The 26,786-nt window shown below is 55.1% G+C and overlaps 2 protein-coding genes across 4 annotated transcripts; one reads left to right on the plus strand and one right to left on the minus strand.

Annotated features, from left to right (window-relative positions):
• Positions 1–698: 698 nt before the first annotated feature.
• Positions 699–7,313, plus strand: PSMA7 (proteasome 20S subunit alpha 7). Its single transcript, XM_032143212.2, has 7 exons — positions 699–911; positions 3,178–3,304; positions 4,243–4,367; positions 4,994–5,116; positions 5,765–5,884; positions 6,629–6,691; positions 7,100–7,313. Exons 1-7 carry the CDS (start codon positions 816–818, stop codon positions 7,190–7,192), a joined length of 747 nt encoding a protein of 248 aa, XP_031999103.1. The 5' UTR covers positions 699–815; the 3' UTR covers positions 7,193–7,313.
• A 1,357-nt stretch (positions 7,314–8,670) lies between these two features.
• LSM14B (LSM family member 14B) lies at positions 8,671–21,613 on the minus strand. Of its 3 annotated transcripts, none has more exons than XM_032143208.2 (10): positions 21,247–21,613; positions 19,178–19,341; positions 17,536–17,671; positions 16,298–16,414; positions 14,052–14,219; positions 13,709–13,786; positions 13,314–13,475; positions 12,499–12,649; positions 10,550–10,735; positions 9,583–9,867 (listed from the first exon to the last, which is right to left on the minus strand). In XM_032143208.2, the coding sequence occupies exons 1-9, from the start codon at positions 21,371–21,373 to the stop codon at positions 10,564–10,566; spliced, it is 1,275 nt and encodes a 424-aa protein (XP_031999099.1). In that variant the 5' UTR covers positions 21,374–21,613; the 3' UTR covers positions 9,583–9,867; positions 10,550–10,563. The 3 variants fall into 3 exon arrangements, with proteins under 3 accessions (XP_031999102.1, XP_031999099.1, XP_058288990.1); XM_058433007.1 differs by lacking the exon at positions 21,247–21,613 and adding an exon at positions 20,706–20,838; XM_032143211.2 differs by lacking the exon at positions 16,298–16,414 and having other exon boundaries at positions 8,671–9,867.
• Between the last annotated feature and the right edge of the window lie 5,173 nt (positions 21,614–26,786).

Below are 26,786 nucleotides of genomic sequence, written 5' to 3' on the forward strand. Positions count from 1 at the left end.
ACAAAGTTGGCGCAGCTTCTCCGGGGAGCGCCCCCCACACGGCCCGGTGCCCGCCGGCGCGCAGGCGTGGGACGCGGGGACGGGCACGCGGCCGCCGTCGGGGCTCGCGGCCGCCCGGCTGCACCCCGGCTTTGTTCGCGCCCTGCGCCCGCCAGCTGCCCGCGCCCCGGCCCCGCGCGCGCCCGCCCGCAGACCCGCCGCCCGGCGCCACCGCCCCGGCCCGGCCCACCTTCTGGATGGTTTGCTGCGTGACCTCCCCTTTGCCTCTTGGCCGGGCAGACGCGAAGGCCACGGACATGGTGGCGGCGCGAGGCTCAGCCCGTGGTCATCGAGGTGGATACTCCGGCTGCGCTCGGCGGCCCGAGGCGCTCATTATCCGCAGCCTCGGCGGAGGGGGGCAGGGAGCGGGAGCGCGGGGGGCGCCGCGTCGTGGGCTCGTCCGCCCTGTCGCCGTCGCCGCGCCTCCGGGTACGCGGCGCCGCCGCTCCGCCCTGCAGAACGGTCTGCGGCCCAGTGCCGAACGGTGGCCCCTGGCGACCCCCTCGCACCCAGCGCCCGGCCCTCGCCGGAGCACCGCCTCCCACCCCCGGCCACCGGTGGTTCGTCCTGGCCCCGCCCCGGCGCGCGCCATCACGTCCCCCCGACGCCGCCTGACGCTGCCCGTCACCGCCTTTCGCCGCCCGACGCCGGCAGCGCAGGTCACGGCGCCGAGGGTGGGGCGCGGGCGTAGTGGCGCCGGGAGTCGCGGGTGCGCGCGGGCCGTGAGTGTGCGCTTTTGAGTCGCGGCGGAAGGAGCCCGGCCGCCGCCCGCCGGCATGAGCTACGACCGCGCCATCACCGTCTTCTCGCCCGACGGCCACCTCTTCCAAGTGGAGTACGCGCAGGAGGCCGTCAAGAAGGGCTCGACCGCGGTGAGGCGCCGGGGCCTGCGCGGGGCCGGGGACGCGGGCGGAAGTGGGGCTGGGGAGCCGAGAGAGGGCCGGGGCCGGGCACGGAGCTGTGGGCGTGCGCGGGGCAGCGGCGCGGGCGGTCGGGGCTGTCGCTGAGCGCGGGCCCCGCTGCCGGTCTCCACGAGTGCCTGCAGAGGCGGCGTTTGGCGTGAGCCGCGATCGCCCGTTCTCCCCACTCATCGCCTCGCTTGGGGCCCGGCCTCGCGTGGGGCCCTGGGCACGGGGGCCGTGGCGACGCCATCTTGGGCACCCCTGGCCCCGGCCGGGCGCGTGGGTCGCGCCGCCGCCCGGGCGAGCAGAGGCCGGGCGAGGGCCGCTCCGGGCCGCGGAGCGCGGGGGGGTTAGCCGTGCGCTCGCTGCGGGCTGTTCACGCAGCCGGGTGGCTGGGGAGCGAACTACTCAGACAAACCCCCGTTATGGGGACCCCCACCCGCTCCGGGGCAACATTTATTCTCTAGGCCCGGGTGGGCTTCGGGAACAAAGCGGCTCGCTGGCCTGGCCGGTGGCGGGCGCCTCCCGGGTCTCCGCACTCTGCCGGGAGGAGCCTTCCCGGGGCCGGGCTGCAGCCGCCCGGGTCAGGACTGGTCTGAACACGGCCGTTTCGTTTTGACGAGGGCTCGTGTACATTGACCTTAGTGACAGTTTGAAACTTAAATTCGTAACATCAAGACCTGTCAGTTTAATTGGTCAGCCTGTGAGATCGTTATTCTTTTATCACCTGGTATTCAGAGGTTTGAGCAGGCAGAGAAAGCAGCACACACGGTTCTGTAAATTTTGAATTGTTTTCATTTTCTGAATCTTTGTTTTGAAATGAAGGCCCAGTGTTCATCAGGTGATCTAACTCAGCTTAAAGAGGACTAGAAGGAGTCGGCTGACTCCTGCCCCCCACCCCAATACTGCCACCCCCGCCAGCTGGCCGCCGCTGGCTTTAAGGAACCCATATAGCTTCTCTGGGCCTCGAGTCAGTTGAAGGTCAAGTGAGTCAGTACCTGAGAAAGCTCCCAGAAAACCCAAACACTTCAGATCAATACTTCTCAGCCAGGGATGGTTTTGTGCCCACAAGGGGCCACTGGCAGTGTGTGGAGACTTTTCCAGTGGTCCAAGACCTTGCAGAGGTGCTCTTGGCATTTGGAGGGTAGAGGCCAGGGACGCTGCTCAATATCCCACCCGTGCTCAGGGCGGCAGGCACGGGGAGATCACCCTGCCCAGGTGCTCACAGTGCTGAGGTGGAGAAGCCCTGCTCTAAACCAGGAGGCGCTGTTTATCCCAATGATGGTTCCCTTTGTTTCCGGCTTGACTCGGGGTTGACTGTCAGTGATTGTTCATGCTGTTAGTAACAGCTATATCCTTCTCTAGTATCAGCCATAAACAATTTGGGATAACAGTTGACACCTTGTCCACTGACGGCAAATCAGGCCCCTTCTCACGGCTGTCACATGAGTATGTCACGGTGCAGGAAACAGTGCATTGTGGCTCAATATAATTTCACAACTACAGAAACACTGCCTTCAGAACACCAGACTTGCGTGAAAGTCTCAGGCTTCCAGGCTTTGCACGGGACTGTTTGATTCATTGGGTTGAAAGGAAACACATGCCGATTATATAATGGTTACTTACTAGCTACGTTGTAACTAAAACTACCTCTCAGTATTTGAAAGGCACAGGTTGGGCACCTAGATGAGCACGCCTGGGCTAGCTCTACCAGCAGTAGCTGAATGCCCCTGGGTTTGCAGGATGTGGTGCCAACCACAGTGACAGACAAGTAGAGGAGAAAGGGGTGTGGGTGAACACACCTTCCAGTGGGAGCTGCTACCCAGAGTACGTACCCCCCAGGACCCAGGTTCAGATCTGCTCCTAGTGCTTGCTGCCTGGCAGTAGAACCGTGTGTCACTTTTTTGGGAGGGTGGGGTGGGGTGAGGGGACAGGGTCTTGCTGTCTCTGTCTCCCAGCCGTCATGGCTCACTGCAGCCTCCACCTCCCAGGCTCTAGCGATCTTCCCACCAGCCCCCACAGTAGCTGGGACTACAGGCTTGAGCCACCATGCCTGGCTAATTTTTGTACTTTTTGTAGAGACAGGGTTTTGCCATGTTGTCCGGCTGATCTTGAACTCTTGAACTTAAGTCATCCACCCACCTCTGCCTCCCAAAGTGCTGGAATTAACAGGCGTGAGCTACTGCACCCAGCACTCATACCACTTTCTTAGGTGGTTTGTGGATCTTAATTAAAGGTTGGTGTTCGAGGAAGAGACATTGTTGTTCTTGGTGTGGAGAAGAAGTCAGTGGCCAAACTGCAGGATGAAAGAACGGTGCGGAAGATCTGCGCTTTGGATGACAATGTCTGCATGGCCTTTGCAGGTATGAGTCGGTGGGGAGCGCTGTCTTCCTCTCTCGAGTCTCAGCGAAGAACAGGGCTTTGGAGATTAACTTGGGTGTGTGGGCTATTGTGAGCCATAGAAACTGAGTAAATGAAAATCATGTAAAATAATTGGATTTGGACTTTGAAGTTGGCCAGTTTCTTTGGTGGCCTCTCTGCCATAGCGGGTGAAACAGAAATGACTAAATGGATGAAAACACTTGTGGCTGCTGCGCAATCTGACCTCCACTGTTATTTTTCTGTATCAGTCAGTTACAATCTAGAGGAAGGCTGGACTTTCTAGAGCTAACTGCATCTGTGGCATGGAGAGGACAGAACCACGTCCTGCCATCCCCAGCAGTAAAAAGGACCACATTGGTGGATGCAGGCCATGCGTCACCATGTTCTCAGCGCTGTTTTGGTCTTGCTCATTTCTCCTCTCGGCAGATCCAATCTAGGAGGATCTCAATTCATGTAATGGAATTAGGGATTAACTCAATTTCTAGGATTCCCAAAAGGACTCAGGTACTGTATTTAAGTATGGTCAGGTACTGTATTTAAGTATGGGCCGAGGTACACAATTTTTCGTATACAGACACTCCTTGTCAATCTACGATGTTTTTAAAAATCCAGATTCTGCACAGCAGCCTACAATTTTTTATTTACAATGGGTTTTTGGGGTAGTAAATGCATTTTCAGCCAGGTATTTTTGACTTACCATGAGTTTAGCGGGATACCACCCCACTGCACATCAAGAAGCATCTGTACCCAATTTCCTAGGAGTTCCCAGGGGCTGATAGGTTCCACTGCCAGTCAGTCAGAATAGCGTTGCTGCCAGTTTGGGTGTCTGTGGAAGGTTAAATGCTGGGTCATCGTGTCTGTCCCCCACCCTGTAGTTTGTGCTGTCTCTCTAGCAGAAGCCTCTCTGCTTTCCTTGCAGGCCTCACGGCCGATGCAAGGATAGTCATCAACAGGGCCCGGGTGGAGTGCCAGAGCCACCGGCTGACTGTGGAGGACCCAGTCACTGTAGAGTACATCACCCGCTACATCGCCAGTCTGAAGCAGGTGGGTGTCTGCCCGCTCGCATGCTCACCTCTGGCAGCAGGGCGGTCACAGCTCTGCCATGGAGGGTCCTGCCATGTCACTTCATGTGGATTTGCATGTCACTTCAGGTGAATCAGAAAACTGATTTATTCCAGGGCATGATCCTAATCTTGACTAATCTTGACCTGCACAAGTGTAACTTGACCTAGCTCACCAATTTCAGTAACACTGTTCTGTTCTCAGTTCCTGGCATGGGATATTCCAAATTCCTGTGTCTGGAGGGAAATGATAGCTTTTGTCTTGCCATCCTGAGTGACCAGTCACGAAGCAGTTGAAGGGGGCTGGAAGCCACCCTCTGAGGAAATGCCATTAGTGTGTAAGCAGAATGCATGTCTACCTGTCAAAGTAATTTCCAGTAACCTGAGTTGTGCTCCACGGTACAATTCTGGTCCTAGGTGAGTTTTTCTAGGAGTGCAAATGCAGAAAAGGGTGTTGAAAGCTATTGGCTAATGTATCATTTGAACTGCTAATAATCTGAGAGGGGGCTTAGGCATGATTTAAAATGTTCATACCTTCACTAAGTACGGTTCTTTCCTCACATGCAATTTCTTAATTGGATGGCACTGACCTGTTTCTTTTCTTGCTAGCGTTATACGCAGAGCAATGGGCGCAGGCCGTTTGGCATCTCTGCCCTCATCGTGGGTTTCGACTTTGATGGCACTCCTAGGCTCTATCAGACTGACCCCTCAGGCACATACCATGCCTGGAAGGTGAGTTGGTGACAAAGTCTTGCCAGAAAAAGGCATTGAGGGGTGGGAGGTCCTGGGCTTCCTGCTGTACGCCCCGTATCAGTGAATGAGTCAGTTTAAGTTAACCTAGTCCTATGAGAGCAAGAAAATTATTAAACATTGCTGTTTGGAAGAAAATCAAAGGGCAGCAAGGTGTAAGGGTAGACAACATAAATTAAAATCCCTGGGTGAGTGTGGTGACTCATGCCTGTAATCTCAGCACTTTGGGAGGCTGAGGCAGTTGGATCACCTGAGGTCAGGTGTTTGAGACCAGCCTGGCCAACATGGCAGAACCCCCGTCGCCGAGATCACACCACTGTACTCCAACCTGGGCAACAAGAGCAAAACTCTATCTAAAAAAAAAAAAAAATCTCCCGTTGCCTCTTGATAGTGCAGTAAAAGGTATAATCGTATAATGCCATTCTCGGTAAGAATCAGCACCAACTCTAAAGAGCTCTTTGCAAAAGGAAGCTACAAGGCAGGGCCTGTGTCCAGGGCTGCTGTCCAGCACTCCAGCTTGCCTCCTGCCACCGCCACTGGCTGGGCGGCCCATGTGGGGCAGCTGTGTTCCAGGGCTGGCCCTAGGTTGTCATGCCCCATGCCACGTGAGAACATACGTGTCTGTTTTAGGCCAATGCCATAGGCCGGGGTGCCAAGTCAGTGCGCGAGTTCCTGGAGAAGAACTATACTGACGAAGCCATTGAAACCGATGATCTGACCATTAAGCTGGTGATCAAGGCACTCCTGGAAGTAAGTTTGCATTTGGAGTCCAGGCAAGGTGGTGAAGATACCCCGTTTTGGTGGTGACTGGTAGGTAGATGGGCAGCAAGAAAGGTGGCAAGGACCCAACAGTAATGCTTAATGACTGCTGTGTGCCAGGCACTGCTCTGGTCAATGGTGTATCCTAACTGCTGTGTTCCTTGAAATAGCCATGCAAGGTGTGATCATTAGTGTCCTTTATCCAGCTGGGGCAGCTGAGGGTTGTGCAGGGGCACACAGCATAAGAACCAGAGGCAGGATGTGAACCCAGCTGTCCAGCTGTGGAATCTGTTTTCACGCCATCACTAGGCCTTCCAGAGGCTTGAACTGTTGCTAAAGTCAGGGAATTAGAGAACTGGAGATATGGTTGGGCTTTGTCAAGACCTTGAAGTGCTAGCAGGTAAAACCAGAGAGGGACTAGCTGGAAGGCCAAGCTGGAGTGTAGGCATCAGGATTTCTGGTGGTAACGACTGTGTCAAGAGGAGGGCCTCAAGCACAGCTGCTGTGCAGGAGAGAGGAGTCCCAGTGCTGGGAGGCGGGGGTGTGCTGGCATCCCAAATAGACTTCACAAATGGCCATGCGTTTAGGACAAAGACACAGGTTTTGGGGGCTGGGACCTCTGTTCCTGGGACGGTGCTGGGATTGGGTACACACCTATTTAAGGTACTCTTGAGAGCTGCTTTTTGTCTTGAATAGGGAAAGGTGGCTAATGCTCCTGTCTTCTGTCCCTTCAAGGTGGTTCAGTCAGGCGGCAAAAACATTGAACTTGCTATCATGAGGCGAGATCAACCCCTCAAGGTAATCACCAAGTTTGTCTGCCTTCTTTACCTGTGAGTTTTCTCCCACGATCAGGGCTGGGCAGTACCAGTTCAGAAGGAAACGTCATAGGGCCATTCTGTGGTTTTAACATTAGGAAAATGTCTTTCCGAGGCTCCCCATACGTCAAAGAGAAGATTCCCGTCTTCCTCTGATTAGATGGTCCACGCGTGTTCTCTGGGCATGCTGAGCAGCTGCCAGTCAGATCTGCTGCTGCTGCTGCTTAATACTTGTCTAGGTCAGGCCAGCATCCTCTTGTTTTCCTTGAGGTCCCCCTCCAAAGAGGCTGTATGAGCAGCAGTGCCAAAGCCTGGCTGCCCTCCCCAGGAGAGGGCGCTGGTTCCTTGGCACCTTGTGTGCCTTAGGTAACCATGAAGTTTTTTTCGATAGATTTTAAATCCTGAAGAAATTGAGAAGTATGTTGCTGAAATTGAAAAAGAAAAAGAAGAAAACGAAAAGAAGAAACAAAAGAAAGCATCGTGATGAATAAAATGTCTTTGCTTGTAATTTTTAAATTCAAATCAATCATGGGTCTTGATGTGTAGGCCTTTCCATTCCATTTATTCACACTGAGTGTCCTACAATAAACTTCCGTGTTTTTTAACCTGTTTTTTTTTTTTTAAGAGAATGTGTATCTTTAGGTGTAATCACAGTAGTCCTCTCATCTCTCACCCTTCTTTTTCAACCCTGAGCCGCCGTAATTGAGCTTTCTTTTCTGTTCCTTGTGGCTAAGAGAGCAAGCCAGTGTGAGACACAGGTTCCTCCCTGGGGAAGTCAGAGCTGCTGCCCTGGGTCCTGCAGAGAAACCTGGCCTTCAGCAGACCTGTTTCTCTGTTGTAGACACAGAATGACTTCTGTTTGCTTTTAGACCTTCATTCTAGTCCCCTAATGAATGTATAATGTCAAAGACACAAACACAAGTAGCCCTGGGTTCATTCTGTAGAGCAGCTTTGTTCGAAGCAGCTTTGCGTGTCTGACTTTCATAGACCACGTCTTGATGTCTGCCCCCTACTTTCTGTTGAAGACTGGTTCTGGCTATTCTCTGCCCTTTCCTGTGTTTTGACTTCTAGTCCAGCAGTTTAAGGCTTTTAGATCCTCCTCTGGTCCTTGGTTTTGGGCACCTATCTTCTAAAAAGGAGTAAAGGGGCCCAGATACATTTTGAGCTTAGCATAAAATGTGCAATTGTCAAAACAACATTTTAACAGCAAGGTCAGGTGGTACGCGATAACCTGACTACCTTGAGATTCTCTGGAAGGCAATACCTGTTTGTTTCACCAAGTCATCTAGCTGGGTGAGGGCTGTGGCCACTAGTATCTGACATACATAACATTTATTTTTCTGATCAAGGATATCCATTACCCCCACCCAAGAAATGGAGGGCCCCCCGCTGGCAGTTGTGCTGTGGAGCCTGATGGCCACAGGCAGGTAATGAAAGGAGAAGCCATGCAGCTGATGTGTCTCCTCGTCCTGAGGGCCACTTTTAAGGTCACCTGGAAACCCGTTAGACTAAAATGGGATGCTCTGAGCCTAGAACCAGCCATGTCTTTGTTTTTGTGTGTGGGTCCAGGGTGTAGCTTGCTCATGGCTGTGTAACATGCTCTACGGTGCCTGAGAACATGAACGCTCCTGAGCTGGGGAGCTTGGAGGCAGCAGGAAGGTGGCAAAGGGGCCACTGCTTATGTTAACAGGTGTTAATCTGTGAGCTGGGTTTTTAAAAGGACTTTATATCCAGTTTCTGAGAGCAGAGCCATTCATCCCAGAAGCGTGGCCCACAGGGAAAACCTGGGTCTGCTGGCCACACTTCACCCGGCCAATTGGGTCAGCCACCTTGTTCCATCACCTGACAGGGCCCAAGTCTCCCCAAATTCCACCAGCCTAAGTGTGTGCTCCAGACCTGGACATGATGCAGAGGTGACTTGGGCAGAAGAGTCAACAGGATTGTTTGTTAGAGCATCAGAAAAGATTTTAAAGGTTTGCATGTTTATTTATAGTTACAATTTACATTACTCCAACAGAGGAGCCCCCTTGCTATGTTCTAATTCTTAGCCATTAAGTCCTACAAAAATAAACCCAAGCTTTTACAGTAACTTAATCAATACAGAACTAAAGCCTTTATAGCTATTAGAGGGGTTTAGTTACCAAGGTGCTTATTTTCGACAAAATGCCCTGTCACTCATAGGACGCATGCGTATACTAAAGTTCTGACCCATTGACTCATGCAACAAATGTAGACCCCGCCCTCCCTCCACCCACTGTGACAACACAAACACAAAACAACGATGTACAACAGAGGGGAAATATGCTCTTGGTCAACTGACCTTGCAGAAAAGACTGGCTCGTTTCCAAGTGGATGAGAGTGTGTGGCCAGAGGCCAGCAATGACTGACCGGCCCAGGTCAGAGGCTGGCAGGGACCACAGAAGGGCCAAGGCGCTGCCGGGGCTCATCCCAGGCTCCAACCCCAATCTGGAAGCTTGTGGACACCAGGCTCTGTGCAGCAGCTCCGTGGCTGGCGTCCAGGGCCTCTGGCCACTACTCCCAAATGCTTCTAGTCCACCCACTCCTGGCCAGCCCCAACCTTGACATCACTGTGGATGCCATCAGGGTGGTCTGGTTCACTTATACAACATGATCCATGGACAACCCCTTCCGTGCCCTCCACCCACCCACCCCTGCCCCCCCACACCACCCTGTGCTGGCCCTGCCTGACTCCTGAGACCCCACCCTTGGCAGTGGGGGTGCCAGGCAAGCAGCACCAGGGGCCAGCTGGGTTGCAGAGATGCACTTGGCTGCCACCTCCGCCAACTGAGATTTGGTTCCACTTTTAAAAGTCAAAGCTGTCATTAAAAAAAAAAAAAAGTCACAAAGTAAGGATTCAGCTTTCACCATAGAAACCTTTTTGCAAAATACCAAAACCTTAGAATTAGGCTATGCGCAACTAAAAAGGAAACACAGGTAAAGAGACCTCAAAGAGGTTACCCATGAATACTTCCCCAAAACAAGTGGTTCTAACTCAGACCATGTCCAAGTTCAGTTAAGTCCAAAACATAAGTAGCAGTATAAACCCCGTAAACAAAGGGGCCGCTTCTCCTGTAAGTGCAGCGTTTTCCTCGCGTCCTGACACACACAGCATCAGTTCTGCGCCACTTCAGTAGGAGCCTGCAAGAGATGACAGGAAGTCAAGCATCTGCTGGGATAAGCTGGCACTGCTGCCCCTGCTGGCGAGCAGAAGCCACTCAGCCTCCCTCCTGCCCCCAGAGTCAGGCTGGCTACCCCTATTCTTCTCACAGCCCACTCTGAGAATCCTACTGGTACAATACACTGGGGACAGGGAGGCAGCTAGTGGCAGGAGGCCTAGTCCTTCCAGGGCCCACCTGGCTGTCCCAAGGCCCTGGGTGGGGTCGGCACCAGGCACCCCATGTGGGACACTGCCCAAACCCTAAGGTGCCCACAAATCCACTGGGACCTTGTTAAAAATGAAGCCTCTGATTCATTTAGGGCCAGGTTGGGCCAAGACACTGGCTTTGGAGCAAGGTCTCGCTGGCTGGCTTCACTTCGGTGGCGAGCCCCAGCCCACGCGACTCTCACACCACCTCACCTCCCACACCTGCAATCTCACTTGGAGAATGCTGGGGCCTGGGTCCTACCCCCACAGATGCAGGTTTAAGTTGGCCAAGAGCCCCTTGGGTGACTCAGGGTCGCAGCCCTCGGTTTGGCTTTTACACCTCTGGGCCTCTCTTCTGCCTGGGAAACCGAGCCTGCTCCCCACCTTCCTAAGCTCTCCAGGTGTGCCTGACCCTACACCCTCCCACCAAAGCATCCAGAAGGCTCATCCACTCACCTTTGGCTGCACTGTCACACCCTGCCAGTCCCAGCCCTGTGGGAAGTGGGGTTGCGACGGTTGGTCCCATTGCCCCTGCCTCCTCGGAATCCGCCCCGAGAACTGCGGCCACGAAGAAACCTCCCTGACACCCCAAAGGTCTCCGTGTTGAGCTTCCTCTCTTCGGCCCAAGTCGTCCGCCTGGAGCTAAACCATAGAGGAAATGCTGATTGTAGCAGGCACTGACTCCCAGGCTTCTGGCCAGGCCTCGTCCTCAGAGCGGCCCAGGGAAGGAGGGACAGACTCACCAGGGCTGCTACAGGGAAGGGGCGGCCCCGTCAGCTCTGGAGCCCAGCTGCTCCCTGCCACATTTCCAACCAGGACTATCCCCACATGGGTGAGGGCTCAGGATCCATCTCTATCATCTCTGTCACCACAGGCAAGCAGTGATACTAGTTGGCTACCAAGGCAGGCCCTGTTGCTTTCTGAGCACAGACAGGAGCCCTGGGGAGGCCCAGGCACCCAGGAGACCTGAGACCGGAGCATGAAGTGGACCCTCCTAGACGAGGAGGGGGCTAGGATAGATGGAACGAGGTCCCTGGAATGTGATGCTTCTGCTTTGGGGGTTGGAAAGACAGGGATACAGCATGGACACTCATGCCACCCAAACAAGCCGCTGGTGGGAAACTATCTCCCACATCCAACTGTGCGCCCAGCACTCCCAGCCAGCACTCCTACCGACACAGACCACAGCTCCGGCAGCACACCCACCCTGAGCTCCTCTTCAGCCGGAAACCTGCTGCTCCCACAGACTTCTGTGTTCAAAGAAACAGCAACTCCACCCATCAGCTGCCCAGGCCAAAAGACTTAGGAGTCATTCTGGACCCTTGTCATGTTGGCCAATTCTGTTAGCGCCACCTTCAAGATACATTTAGACTCTACTCCTTTCCTCTGTCACCACCACTGCCTGGCTCCAAGCCACCTGTGCTGCAGCACTGGCCCCTAACTGGCCAGTCGGCAGCCACACTTGCCCATCGTCCAACCACTCTCACCAAGGACGCCGTAAAACATCAGACCGCACCAACTTCAGCACAAAACCCTCTGATGGCTTCCCGCGGCACTTGGAACAAAAGCGAAAGTCAATGCCATGCCCTACAAAACCCTACAGGAACCCACCCCCCAGACTCGGCCTGTCTGGAAGCACTTCCCGCACTCATCTGCGCAGCCTGCTCCACCTGTGAGAACTGACCATCCACTTCCCATCAAGTCCACAGCCCCATCCCATCGCCCTCACTGCCTGGCCTTCACGACATGCTGTTCTATTTTTCCCCTGGCAGAACATGAGCCTGAGGAGGTGGGGCTCTCCAGCCTGCCTTCTGAGGCCCCCTCAATGCCCTGCGGCATGTCTGGCGCTCAATCTGCAAGACAAATGGGCCCAAGTCTCCAAGCCAGGCCCACACTGTAGATGCCACCCACTCCCTAGGTTGCTTCGCGGGACTTCTGACCAGCTGTTAGGTGTGAAAAATAAAACACACCACATGGTCCCTGGCCTCAAACAATGAAGTGAAGGAAAGCCAGTGTGAGCATGCTCTAGCCATACCTCAGGCTGCAAAGCAAGGTCCTCAGGCCGCCAGGCCAGCGGGACCAGCAAGCAGAGCATAGTGAGGTATGCTGAATGTGCACACGGGTCTTCCGGGGAGGGCGGTGCAGCCTCGCCTTTGTGGGGACAGGGCAGCAAAGCCAAGAGGAAACAGGCTCGACCTCAGCCGACTCCTCGGGTCGGGATCCCCAAGAGGCTTCCCACACGCAACCTGCTGGGACTCCTGCGCCCATCATGCAGAAACACAAGCAGGACCCTAGAACAGCTACCCTGAGCCTCAGAGTCCAGCTCTGCCCTCAGGTTGAGAGCCCTCAGTCCTGTCCTTTCTAGATTGGAGGACTGCCCTCCCCTCATTCATTCAGCCTCTCACCTGGTCTTGAGTTCAGAAGAGATGTTGTCGAAGAACGATTTGGATTTGTCATAGTAGCAGTTGGGCCCCAGAAGGTCTTCCTCGGCGGGTGCTTCGGCACTCTGGGTCACCACAGCCAGGTCCTTCTCTTCCCCCTTCTCAGCCTTGTCATCTACAAAGAGATGCAGAACACGTGGAGATGGAGGAGGGGCAGAGCGCATAGCCTTCTAGCAGGGTGGTCCCTCCGGGCTCACTCGGGAGCCACCTTCATGCTAAGACATCAACTACGACTTGTGCAAAGCAGAGATCTCTTCTTCTACCTTCTAAGCACAGGTCTCGTTCTGCTGTCTGGGCCGTGCAGACTGCACCTTATCCCACCCATTTTCACACGTCCCGGCACCTCACTTCATTAATTCCTCACTGCCAGTCACCATCCGCCTGGCGTCCCCAGTTCCTCCAGGTATCTCTTCCTTTTCCTTGAGACAGAGTCTCGCTCTGTCGCCCAGGCTGGAGTGCAGTGGCGCAATCTTGGCTCACTCCCACTGCAACCTCCACCTCCCAGGTTCAAACGATTCTCCTGTCTCAGTCTCCCAAGTAGCTGGGATTACAGGCACCCACCACCATGCCTGGCTAATTTTTTATTTTTAGTAGAGACGGGGTTTCGTTGTGTTGGCCAGGCTGGTGTTGAACTCCTGACCTCAGGTGATCCACCCATCTCAGCCTCCCAAAGTGCTGAGATTACAGGTGTGAACCACCACACCCAGCCAGGCATCTCCTCCTAACACTCTCTAGGGGTACTTCTGTGCAGAGGATAATTTTCATACAATGAGCCAAACCTTTAAAATTCAGTTTCTTCTTAAATTCTTTGTCAAGCTCCTCTCGGTTGAACTGGGCATTTGCACTCTCGAAATCAAAGTCACCCTCAAATTTGATTGTGTTTTCCTTGACGTTAGTTGGACGGTTTTGCCCTCTGGAGCGATTCCTTGTTCGCCTGTTTCCTGTGAAGACGAAGGACAGCCCTGGCTGAAGTAGGTCACCAACCCAGTGATCTCAAACACCTCACAAGGAGTTTCCAGGCACACCCCCAAGGCCGCAGAGGGGACAGAGCACACAAGCAGCGACTTCACGCCAGCACCCCTGAAACCGTCACCCAGAGAAGCAGGCAGGAAGGCAAGCAGAGCTCAGCCTGATCACTCGTGGGCCCCAGAAATCAAGTGGCAACAGGTGTTACCTGATCGCCTCCTCTGGGGTCTTCTGTTCTCATCATTCACCTGCCCTTGAGTTTGCACAGCTGCTGGCTGGACTACATCTAAGGCGCAAAAGGGGAGAGTAAGGCAAAGCTCCTACAGAAGCCGGAAGCCAGAACCCAGCTGTGGAAGCAGGCCCCACCACCACGGGGCACGCGGCCAGGGCGGCACTGCAGGAGGCTGCTGCACAGGCCTGCCCTGCAAAAGCACATGGGACTTAGGATGGGGGAGTAGTATTTTTTTAATAAAAAAAATAAAATGGCCCAGGAAGTAGTGTGCCACTTTTAGAACATCAAGCAAACTCCAGGAAAAGATGTGTTCAAGTACCGCTGGCCGTCTTGCTGCTTGGCTGGGCCTGACGACCGTTGAGCTGCGTCCCTGTGGTTCCCTTGCCGGGTAACAGCTTTTTAGCATTCAGGTTGTCAGCAGAACCAGTCTGCACAGCCTGCTCCACCATGGGGCTCTTGCCGACTGGGATGGATGGAAAACCAGCTCCTGAATTGAGGAGGGGAGGAGGGTTTAAAAACAGAGAGAAAAGAAGCAAGACTTACATCTCCAGGCATTTCTCTTCTGCTGGCATGTCAGGAAGGAAAGGAGGGTAACTGCCTAGATGTTCTACCAAATCCAGGCAAAGCACCCCCAGACTGGGCCGTTCCCTCTGAGGCTAGCCCAGGCAGCAAAAGAAGGCCAAGTCACTGGGCAGCACCAAGGCCAGTTCATCTTTGGACTCCCCACTCCCAAAGCCCTGAGCTTCCCAAGTTAGGGAACCTTAAGGACAGGAAAAACAACATGTCTACAAACAGGCACCTCCCTAGCAGTGTGGAAACAGCTTTCTTAAAACCACACAAGCTCCAATCCCAAAGGAGCTCAGCAGCCCCAAGATCCTGATGAATTCAGGATCTGAGAATTTGTTTCATTCTGGTCCATACTGGAGAAGAACGAGCCCAGCCTGGGATTTTCTAGAAAATGCAGTGATCAAATTCTGAAGTTAAATTCTAGAACACTGTCATTTCCACTTAAGGCACAATAAAACTAAAAATGATGAAGCAGGACCTGACTTCCGAGACAGTAGCAGCCTACACTTCTCTCAAGGGCAAAGGCTCATCATGAAGACACAAAGGGCTCCTAGGTAGCCTCTGGCAAGGGGCTGTGCCTATGAAACTGCAGTCCGAGGCCTACGCACAGGGAATGAACCCTCAGAAACCAGGCCCTCCGAACCAGGAGGAAAAAGGGAAGCACCACCCACCTCTCTCCATCTCCTCCCTTTCCAAAGTTCCAGGACCTGTAGGGACTCTAAACAGGACAATGTGGGACTGGGTGTAAGTGAACAGAGATCTGAGACAGAAAAGGCAGCCTAACCACAGGGTAATTATTATTTCGAGGAACAGCCCAATACACATGAAGACTGGGCATCTTATCTGTTTTTATGGAATACAAATGAAAAAAAAACTGACTGTAGAAAAATTCCTTGTAACCAGATCAAGAGAAGCTCTCAGAGGGCAGGTTGGAACGACTCTGCATAGAGGTCTGGCAAGCGTCCTCTGGCGGGAATGCACCCGGGCCACTTTCTCACCGATTGTCTCACTCAGCATGTCCGGGAGACGAACACAGCACTGCCTGCTTCCTGATCATACTGTGACTGCAGGGGCATGGATATGGGGCTTGTCTGCTTTTTACACAACCAACTAGTTCAAACAGTCTTGCCCTGTGAGCAGGTTTAGGTAACTGATCCTAAGAGCAATAGAAGTATCTGTGTCATTTTTAAGTGGGAAAAAAAAAATGACTACTCTGTAACTCAGATACACAGCGTGCATGCAGGATTTGGAAAGCAGCACCTGCAGAATGACAGACTGACAGCAGCTGTGTGCCATAAGGAAAGCCCAGGCATCATCCTGGACCAGGGCCGGGTAATGGCGATGGTTCAGCTTGTCAGGGTGCTACGTGTAACACAAACATACACAAGATCGTCAATGTGAATTTTAGAACTTCAGGGGAAATGAGTAGAATGTGAGGAAAGGTCTAGAAACCCCACAGGTGCCGCTGCCACCACAGCAGAGATAGGTGGTGTACACCAGCACTGGCCAGCTGGCCATCAGGCTGATACTGTCCACCTGGCCAAACAGTTGGCGACTGTCACCCAAGCCCCTAATTTTGAATCCCCTAAACGAGTGACCTATGCACCACACAGATCAAAGAGCAGCACAGGCATGTCAGGTGCTTTGGGGAGTCCCCCCTGCAGCACTCTAGAACACATTTAGGACCCAGCAAAAACCCCAGGGAAATGACCTTCTGTGAACACTGAAGTTTCTCGTATGTGGTAGTCATGGTACAGGTCAACAGAGAACCTGGACCCAGGGAGAGAGAACAAACTACTCCGCTGATTCTTTGTAATCCCTTCTTTAACACTGAGAGTTCATAAATCAGGACTACATGCTGAAGCAAACAAGCAGCTCAGCGGCTGCATGGGCTTGGCAAATGATCTGCTACAGCTACTGTCATTCTGTTTGCTGCTTTACCCCTCGCTCTCAGAATGGTTTGCAAGACAGCATGCAGTTCTCCCAAACTGCTGTTACCCTTGGCAGTGAGCTGCTGTGGCTCTGAGGACAAGTCAAGCTCTGAAACGGGCTGTGGAGATGGAGAAGAGCTAGGGCTGGAAGCAGCGGCTGAGGCTGGAGGGCTTACCAACTTCTCTAAAGGAAGATAAAGGAGAAAGAGCAAAAAGAAAGCACACAAATAAGTCAGGATACACTTGTCTTGTGTCTAGCAAGCTTGGAAAGAGCCAAGCAACTTCTTGTAGGATTCTGTCATACAAACACATTTTAGAAACATAGAGAGCTGGGCTGGGAAGGCCACCTGTCACACTAGGAACAGCAACCAAGACAAGCATGATTTGTAGCAGCAAGTGGCCTACAGACCTTGTTTAGGGTTCCCTGTCTCACTACTTCATGTGGGATTCTGAGCAAGGGCGGTGGATCACCTGCCAATTCTACATTCTGAGCCCATCTGCAAAGCTAGGTCCAGGTCAAGGACAAGGCAGACTCATACTCTGGGGTTTTCCAATCTCGGTTGAAACCATTTTGGAGCGAGGTACTCACAGTAGAATAAGGGACATGATGGGTGGGTTTGTATTTCACTTCTATATTTACAGGCTTATAAATGTGCAAATAGCTAGACCTCATCTGTAATACTACATATATATCAGCTATTTCTTCTTTGAAGCAGATATACCAGGACTTTCACCTATTTATTTTTTTGAGACAGAGTCTCACTGTGCCGCTCAGGCTAGAGTGCAGTGGTGCAATCTCAGCTCGCTGCAACCTCTGCCTCCTAGGTTTAAGCAATTCTCATGCCTCAACCTCCCAAGTAGCTGGGATTACAGGTGTGTCCCACCACACCCAGCTAATTTTTATATTTCTAGTAGAGACAGGATTTCCCCATGTTGGCCAGGCTGGTCTCGAACTCCTGACCGTGTGATCCACCCGCCTTGGCCTCCTAAAGTGCTGGGATTACAGGAGTGAGCCACTATGCCTGGCCCAGGACTTCCACCTAGATCCGCCCTGACTCTTCGAACGAATTTTGATTTGATTCTTCTGTTCCAACACTCAGGCCGCTGCCTCTTTTATTTTCAGTTGAGTAGTTACTAAATGCTCTCACAAGCTGAAGTTGCACTGGGTAATTTACTAAGTGTGCAACAAAAGAGTCTACGAGCTGAGCATGACAAGAATGCATATCCCCACCCTCAGGCTCCATCGCTCCACTCGGTGACAGTTACATGCAAGGGTAGTTTACCGGACAGAAACAGGTCACTCACCTAGACCCAGGGAGGCGGCATACTGCTGGCTGAGCAGGGAGCTGGCCGCCAGCGGGCCGTAGGGCGCCATCCCTCGGAAAGGGCTGTAAGGCACGTGCGGCTGGAAGGGCGAGGCGGAGGCAGAACCCAGGGAAGACTGAACAATGAGACATGGGGTGAGAACGGCGAAGGCCATCCCATCACCCCGCACGCCTTCATCAGGGCGCTTGTTCAGCTGGGAAACATGCACTGTCCCATCAGCCTGCACCCTTGAGATGCTGGAGGAGCCCTTGGGGTGCAAGTTTCCAGTATGGTGAGAGCTGCCTTTTCCACAGCATTTCAGTTCCAGTTTCACCTGTCCATGTAATTCCTTTTTTTTTTTTTGAAACAGAGTATTGCTCTGTCACCTGGGCTGGAGTGCAATGGCGTGATCTCAGCTCACTGCAACCTCTGCCTCCCAGGTTCAAGCGATTCTCCCTGCCTCAGCCTCCCAGGTAGCTGAGATTACAGATGCCTGCCACCACACCCAGCTAATTTTTGTATTTTTGGTAGAGACGGGGTTTTGCTATGTTGGCCAGGCTGGTCTTGAACTCCTGACCTCAGATGATCTGCCCGCCTCGGCCTCCCAAAGTGCTGGGATTACAGGCGTCTTGTCCATGTAATTCTAACCCAAATTTCTCCTAACTCAAAGTCATCGGATGGCTTCCCACTGCTCCCAAAGCCCGCCCTGTGTGATCCCACCTTCCAGGATGGGTGCTCAGCATAGAACCTAATGCAGTCTGAACCCCAGAGGAGCTAGTGAATATTTAAGTTTAAAAGTGAAGAAAATATTAATCTGGGCTCCCTGGTGAGCATGGGCAAAATAAGCCATAACCCAACAAGCAGGCACATGGCATCAGACTTGCAAATCTGGTGTCGTACAACAGCAGCATGGAATGTCTGGGCGTAACCCGAGGGCAAGCCCTGCAGTCCCTGCAGGTATGTCACGCCACTCACAGCAGCTGCTCAGGGCTCAGACTTCTCCAACCAGAAACTAAGGGCAAACGCTATGCCCCAAACATCACAGGTCCAGGAGCATCCACTCATACCACACTACACTACATACGCACGCACGCACACCCAACTCCCCAGGTCTCCTTCCTTAAGAGCCATGCGACACAGCACACACCACCTACCGTGTGTGCTACAAGAATCAACACCTTCTGTGAGAGCAGCAACAGCCCGGACAAAAGTTAAGCCACTTTTCATTAAAAGGTTATTCCTCAGGCCGGGTGTGGTGGCTCATGCCTGTAATCCTAGCACTTTGGGAGGCCAAGGCGGGTGCATCACAAGGTCAAGAGATTGAGACCATCCTGGCCAACATGGTGAAATCCCGTCTCTACTAAAATTACAAAAATTAGCTGGGCATAGTGGTGCGCGCCTGTAGTCCCAGCTACTCGGGAGGCTGAGGCAGGAGAATCGCTTGAACCCGGGAAGCCGAAGCTGCAATGAGCTGAGATCGCGCCACTGCACTCCAGCCTGGCGACACAGCGAGACTGTCTCAAAGAAAAAAAAAAAAAAAGGTTATTCCTCACATTGAGCATTCTGACCAAACATGCCACCAAGCTCCAAATGGAAACCAGCGTCTCTTACAGCACGCACAGAGGGACAGTGGCACACGTACCTGAACAATGGCGGGATCCTGCGGGAGTGTGTGCTGAGCTTTCGGAGGTTCACACACAGTGATATCCTTGATGTCACTTCCTCGGAAAATGATGTACTCATAAATCTCCTCTCTGGGGGGCGCAGGCCTATCTGTGGGACGGTCTTCAGTGCCAAAGGACCTCACTTATGAGTGGAGAAAGAGAAGCGTTATTGTTGTCCTCAGCCAGCTCAATCAACCCTGACACTACCGCTCCCAAGCCTTCCAAAAGACGGCGACACTTGCTCAGAGCCACAACGCAGCACCCCAGGTCCACATTTCAACAACTACTTAATTGTTTTTCAGTGGACAGTGATTTTCAGTGGACAGTGCCGATAACGCACCAATTGGTGAAGCTCCAGACAACAGACAGTTCTAGATCACAAAGATGACAAGGAACAATTTCACAGACTGACAGTCTCACGTGCGAAGGCACCAACGTACAGAGCTCTCAGCAAAACAAGGCTTGCTTCATAAGGCCTCCTGTTCACATTTGACTCTGTAGATCAAACAGCCAGCCGGCTGCTTTATGCCCAAAGCCTCACCACACATTGCACCTGAGGAGGCAGTTTTCTCACAAAGGAATCTAGACGAGTGTTCCCCTTACCCTTCTATCCACAACAAACCTTGGAACAGCTGTAATAGAAAACAAAGGGAGACAGGGTCCCAGGATTATGGACCTCTGACCCCAGCTTCTGCATCTACAAGGAATCCTGGGCCTACTAACCCCTAACCAGCAGGCTTCCAGGAGCCCTACCAAGTCTCTTTTTAGCAAGCCTCTAGGGGCAGAGCTGGGTGGGACAGCAGCCTCTGATAAGAGCACAACTCCTGCTAACTCCAGGGCCTACTCTGGGCCTCAGCTTCTCTAACTGGGCTCTCCTGTAATAAGTGTAGTGAGGTCCCATGGCTGCGAGTGAGTGCATAGCCCTGGCATACTCAACGAACTCCTGAAGCCACGCAGGAGACGGGCTTCAAAAGGAGACACTCCCTGTTTGGAATGAGTGCGTTCTTCTACACATGAGGTTCCCTGTGACCTAAGCAGCGTTTCAGACGCGTCTAGACACTTCAAGAACCCCTGGGAGCCTAGCGCCAGATCCAGCACACACACGGGCTTAGGCAGACGTGGCTCCACCGGCACTTTTCTCCGAGAGGCAGGGGAAGTGCACTCCCCATCTTCCCTGGGTGATGAAGACAAAGAAACTCTGGACCACCCGCTGCCTCAACAACCTCAGAGATTCTGACTCTAAAGAAGAGCTCCTCTCCTGTAAGCCTCCCAGCGGCTATAGCGGGTTACCAGCGCCCATAGGCGGCTGTCACCAAAAGGTAAGCCCCACAGTGGGAGGGTCAGGATAGAGCAGGAGAACCGTTTAAACCGGGGCATGTGGCTGCCAACGGATGCTTCTGCCTTGGCAGGAGGCTGCATTAGGACGCGGTATTTGTTCAGGATCGAGGCCCCAGCTGTCTAATAGGTTCCAGAAGGGCTTGCAGGATTCGAGTGTTGTGACCCCACCCCCAGCCTTCGGGAGAGGCCAGGACGCTGGCCTCGCCGCCCGACCTCGAGGCTCCCCCGCAGGGATCCCCCCAGGCTGGCGGGGAGGAGGCCCGCTGACGGGAGCCGCCCTGCTCCCCGGAGCCGGCACCTGCAGAGGTGGGCTGGGCGGCCGAGGGGGCGGCACCGCGGGGGCCGGGCCCGCCCCTCACCAAACACCGCCCGGCGCCCGCGCACAATAACGCCGCCCTGGGAGCCTAGAGAGACCATTGTGCGGCCGGCTACGCTGGGGGAGGGTGGCGCGCGGGAAGGGGGCGCCTCGGGGGCGTCCGGGGTGAAGGCGTGGGCAGGGGATCTCAGCCCGGGGGTGCCCTGGGTGGGTCCTGGGCGGGGTCTGGGCGCCAGGCTCCGGGGTGGTACGGGAGTCTCAACGCCAGGCTCCGGGGCGCCCCGGGGCGGGGAGGGCGGCGCGGGCCGGGGCTGTTGGCGGACGGGGGTCAGCGGGCTCCGCGGGCTCGGGCGGTTGGGGCCGGCGGGCGCGAGGGCGGGCGGCGGCCGCTACCTTTGGCGAGCGCCACGGTGGAGTTGTCGGTGTCGATGGTGTAGAGAATGCCCTCGTAGCGGATCTGCGCCTTGGAGATGAGGCTGATCTTGCTGCCCAGATACGGGGTGCCTGAGGAGCCGCTCATGGCGGCGGCCGGGGTGCGTCGGGCCGCGGGGAGGAACGAGCACCGGGCCGCGGCCCACTCCGCCGCCGCGCAGTGGCCTGGCCGCCCGCCCCTGCGCTCCTCCGCCCGCCGCCGCCTCCGCCTAGGCGCCTCCTCGCCACCGCCCGAGGGGCCTGCGCGGGCACCGAGCGAACCTAGGAGGGGCGCGCGACCGGGTCTCTGAGAGCAGCGCGGGGGAGGAGGGGCCGCCGCAGCCACATCCGGGGCCTCGCGCCGCCACGCACCGCCCCCTCACGCTCGCCGCCCATTGGCTCGCCGCGCCCGCCGTCCTTTAAATATGGCCGGGCCGCCAGCTGGGGGGCGGGCCCGCGCGTCGCTCCTGCGCAGCAAGGCGCCGCTGGCCGGGGGCGGGTCTCCCCGGCGCTCCGCCCCCCGTCGGCCGGCTCCCGGCGGGCCCCTCGCCCAGCTGGGAGCACGAGACTGAGCGGGCTGGGGGAAGGGTGGGAAGCCGCCAGGGCGGAGCGCGCGTGCGCGTGGGCGGGCGGCTGCGGTTTGCACGCTCAGTGGGCGGGACCGGGGAGGAGCGCCAGGTCTCGCCCTCGCGCGTGCCTGCCCCGCCCCGGACCCTGGGCGCCGCGAACACGGGGGCTTTGCCCCCTTGGCCTCAGTTTCCCCTCCTACAGAAGTGGGGTCCGGACGACTCCCCTATCTTGGGCCAGATGCGCCTATAGCCCTCACCCTCATGGGGGGCCGGGGAGTGGGGGAGGCCCTGGGTGCCGGGTGTTCCCGGGGAGCCCCGGGACTCCCGCTCCAGTGCCCAGGTGCCGGCGGGGGGCGGGCGCGGCGGCAGCTCCCGGGAAGGCGGCGCTTCCGGCGTGGCATCCTCTAAATATAACATGCTGAGCACACTTTCTCTTTTAATCCTGCCCCTCCTCCCAAAGCCTGCCGCAGCTTTCCATTTCCCTTAAAATAAATTCTGACTGGCTACCGGGGGCCTCGGAGCCTCCGTTCGTACCTGGGGCTGCGGCCCGGAGGCCTTGCCCACCTCCCCGGCCGTGGAGGAAGCTCGGCCGCCCGCAGTCGCTTAGCTGCGGGCCCTCCCCGCGTGTACTCCGCGTGATTAGTGACCGAGGGCTCGCGGTGTGTGCTTTTTTTGCCTCCGTCTTGACCGTGATCATCATCAGATCAGGGACCAATATTGGGTCCTGGAAAAAAAAAGTAGTGGGTGGTGACTATAAAAATGCAGTAGGCTGGGCGCGGTGGCTCACGCCTGTAGTAATCCCAACACTTTGGGAGGCGGAGGCGGGCGGATCACTTGAGGTGAGGAGTTCAAGACCAGCCTGGGCAACATGGTGAAACCCGGTCTCTACTTTAAAAATACAAAAAAATTAGCCGGGCGTGGTGACAGGCACGTGTAATCCCCAGCTACTCGGGAGTCTGAGGCAGCAGAATCGCTTGAGCCTGAGAGGTGGAGATTGCAGTGAGCAGAGATCTCACCACTGCATTCCAGCCTGGGCGACAGAGCTAGACCCCGTCTCAAGAAAAATAATAATAAAAATGAAATAGAATAAGATAGAAAATATCAGATGGCGTGGTGGGTGGCTCATGCCTGAAATCTCAGCACTTTGGGAGGCCGAAGCGGGAGGATCACTGGAGGCCAGGAGTTTGAGATCAGCCTGGGCAACATATGGAGACCCCATCCCTACAAAAAAAAAAAAACAAAAACTGGGCGAGTGTGGGGGCACATACTTGTAGTTCCAGCTCCTGGGGAGGTGGAGGCAGAGGCGGGAGGATCACTTGAGCCCAGGAGTTGGAGGCTACAATGAGCTGTGATTGGACTACTGCACTCAGGGGTGGCAGCAAGACCCTATTTCTAAAGGAAAAAAAGAAAATAATAGTATCTCGCATGGTGAAAGTAAGTATTATTTTGTGAAATATTTAATTCACCTGTTTGTGTAAGTGTGGACTTGGTAAGGACCTAAAATGTGTTTCTGACTATACTAAGAAGATCTTACCTGCCCTGCGGGACAGACGCTGTGACTCCCCATTTGACAGAAGGGGAAACAGAGGCCCAGCACGGGGGAGTCACGCAGGGAAGTTGCAGTCTGGCCTGGTGGCATCCTCCACAGGCTTGGGGCCGCATCACACTGTCTCTTGTCTCTTCACAAAGGTGAAGCCAACCTGCTCCCACCAGAGTCCGGCAATGGCCAGTAAGAGAACAGTGATGAGTTTAAGGAAGGGGACACAGGAAGCAGAAGAGAAGAGGGAAAATTCAGTTTCATCTGCCAAGATTGACCTGTACATTCTAGAATTGCTTCTTGGCTCCTGGAACATCATGTGCAGGAAGAGAACAGAGACAGCAAAGCCATGGAATCAGCCCAGCTCAGGGAAGAGAGGTCTCCAGCGACTGGGGCATCTGGCCCTGGGAAGCGCGACCCGGACTCTCAGCTTCTCAACATAGCACATCCTTCCCCACTTGGACATACAGGGTGCACCTGTCAAGAGGAGGTGCCAACCAGGTCTCCTGAGTGACCTGGCCTGGTGATCCCGTGTGGAGTCAAAGTCCTTCTGTCCCCCCACCCCACCCCACCCCATTTTCCAAGTAAGGAAATCCAAGGTCATAGATCCTGTACTTCATGCCTCCTAGTTTCTGAGCTACAAGCTTCTGGCTGTGTTGGGGGTGGGGTGCATGTTTCACTAGCAGGAGCTGATTCTGCCTTGAAAGAGGAGCTGGCTTCTGAGCCCCAGGACTGAAGGCAGGGAGGGTGCAGTTCCCAGAGACCTCTGAGTGCCTGCCCAGCCAGTGGGTGTGCAGCTGGTGGCTCCCTGGGAACGTTAGCCACCCTGCAAATACCCAGGAAGGCAGAGGCTAAAAATATACGTAGTGCCCAGGTCCGGGAATGCAGGCCCTGCCATTCATTCCTTGGTGTCCTGCCCAAAGTGGAGGGCACTTGGGTGAGGTCTGAGAAGGCGAGCAGTTGTGCCAGGCCTAAGTCGACCTGGACGTTCACTGGCATGGCTTGTTTTCCAGGCTGGGGCACATGTATCCAGTAACTCCACTGTAAGTAGCTCTTTACTGTGCACAGGTCTGAACAGCCCACCCGCCTGGTAATCACCAGACTTTAGACCAGCGAGCCCAAGGATCTAGAAGAATGAGCTGGGGCTTCTGGGAAACCCTGGGCCAGTTGGACAGCCTGCCTCAGTTTCTCCATTTGCCTGCCCATCTCACTGGTGTGCTTCAGGCCCCCGGAAGATCATGCCTGTGAAGGGCTCTGGGAGTAACCAGGGGCTCTTCTGGAGGACCGTGTAGGAACTGGGTGTGCAGAGGGCACTGGGAGGGCCATAGGGACAGCTGGAGAGGTTTCTCCTGCAGCCACAAGCCACTCATTACATGCTCGCTCTGTATATGTAGGAGCATGCCGTGGTCCCCAGTGACAGGTGGGGAGACACGGAGTAAGGACCCTGCTCTGCGTTGCATCACCAGTCTAGCTGGGTGGCACAGGCCAGCATCCTGCAGCAGGTAAGGGTACCCCACCACAGAAAACCATCCTGTGACTCTAATGTTCCCCTGAGCAGGAATGACTGGCACAGCCATTGATCTCACAGGTGTCATTGTTCAGTAGGAGCCATACAAAACAGCTGAGTTAATTCAGAGGGCGTTAACGATGGGTGGTCCACAGATAAAATTAGTCAGTGGTCTGAAGTGTGGCCGCGTGCTGTTGAGACAGGACTCAACTGTCCCCCTCCCCTCATTCAGGATGTGGCACAGGAGAGGGGAATGGGGAGGCCCTGCAGGCCTCAGGCCCCCTCCCCTGAGGAAGACCTCCAACCGCACAGGTGCAACAGCGCCAGCCTGGAGGGAGCTGAGGAGGGCACAGGTGTGCCGGGTGGGGAGGCTCAGCGCCAGCTTTGCTAGGAGGCCTTCTGGGCAGGGAATGGGACAGTGAGGCCCAGGGAGGGTGTTCGGGGCACAGGGACCCACAGGTGGCTGGACAGTAAGGTGAAGAGGGAGGGCTGAGTTGATCCTGCACAATCAGGAATTCTCATGGAGGTCTGACCTGCTCTCTGTGAATCCAGTTAAAATCCATTTCCTCCTGCACGGGGCTCTGCAGGGCTGTTTTCCCAGGAGGCTGGATGAGCACCAGTGGGTTGAAGTCCAGGCATCCTCAGACCCTCTTCCCTCTTCCCATCCATCTCCCCCTCCTGCCTCCTGTCCCCTTTCCACCTCCCTTTCTCCCCTTCCCACCCCAACAGCCGAGTTTCCTGGCGTGACGAGCCCTGTGTGATGGGAAGTTCCTTGGAAAATAAAAGAGGAGCGTGTTAAACTCCAGTGCCTAGCGGGCAGCCTCAGCCCTGCTTCCAGGTGCAGCTGGAGGGACAGCCGGGCAGAGCTGATGAGAACCTGGGCAGACCCAGACACCAGCTTTCGAAATGTCAGATTCTGATAGGGCCAGCCCTGGTGCTGCCACCTCAGAATGCAGGATCAAATGCTGAGAGATCCTGGTGGAACAGAAGATGGGCCGTGAGCGGGAGGCCGGCAGCTTTTCTCTCTCGGCGGCTTTGAGGGGCTCCTGGGCTTTAGGGGCTCAGGAATGTCTGGGGTGGGGGCAGCATTCCCCAGCCCTGTGTTCTACTTGGATAGAAAGTAAACGATGAAAGGCCCCTTCTAAGTCAATCCACCACTGTCTCACTAAGTGTCCACCAGCCCAGTCCCACCGCTCAGTGCCAGACTTGGTGCCCAAGCCGGCCACGCATTTCCTCCCCGAACCCCTCCGCAGCCCTCTGGATGTGGTGCTGCACCTTGCGAGAGGAGGAAACCAGGCTCTCAGCCTGGGCTAGGTGACAGCCAGCGTCACACGGCCAGCACATGACACGGCTGGGATTCCTGTCTCGGTCTGCCGGCTGCTAACCCTGGGTGCTCAACGTCTGGGCGTCCTCCCTGGTGGTCCTCCGTGCTCAGCCTTCAGGTTGGGGCCGGGGGAGGGGGTAGTGAACGGCAGGAAAGGACAAAGCCCAGACACGATTTCTGCACTTGGAATTCATGCTCTGCCGATGTCCAGATGGAGACTGACCTGAGGCTGGCACTGGGCATGAGGGGAGGAAGCAGCTGCTTCTTCAAGGGTCTCTCCGCTGACATTGTATCCTCCCTTGACTCCATGCAAAGGATGCCGGGTGCGTCCTAGAGCGTTGCCATGGTTACTGAAGAGGCCTACGGGCGCGTCCCAGCCAGGCTGGGCACTTGTCTTTACGCCTGCCTGATGCGGCACGAGCGCCTGCTGGGCAGAGTCACAGCCTGGGAATGAGGTCTTGTAGATAAAGGAGCGGTGTAGATGTCGGGAGAGGTGTGCCAGGCCTCCCAAAGCCTGTCCTCACCCGGCAGCGCACCTGTGGACCCTCGTCCGTGCACCAAGACATCCTCGCTGTCAGATGGAAA

The sequence above is a fragment of the Hylobates moloch genome, unplaced genomic scaffold (genome assembly GCF_009828535.3).
Source record: "Hylobates moloch isolate HMO894 unplaced genomic scaffold, HMol_V3 SCAFFOLD_21, whole genome shotgun sequence".
In the NCBI taxonomy this organism is placed as follows: domain Eukaryota; kingdom Metazoa; phylum Chordata; class Mammalia; order Primates; family Hylobatidae; genus Hylobates; species Hylobates moloch.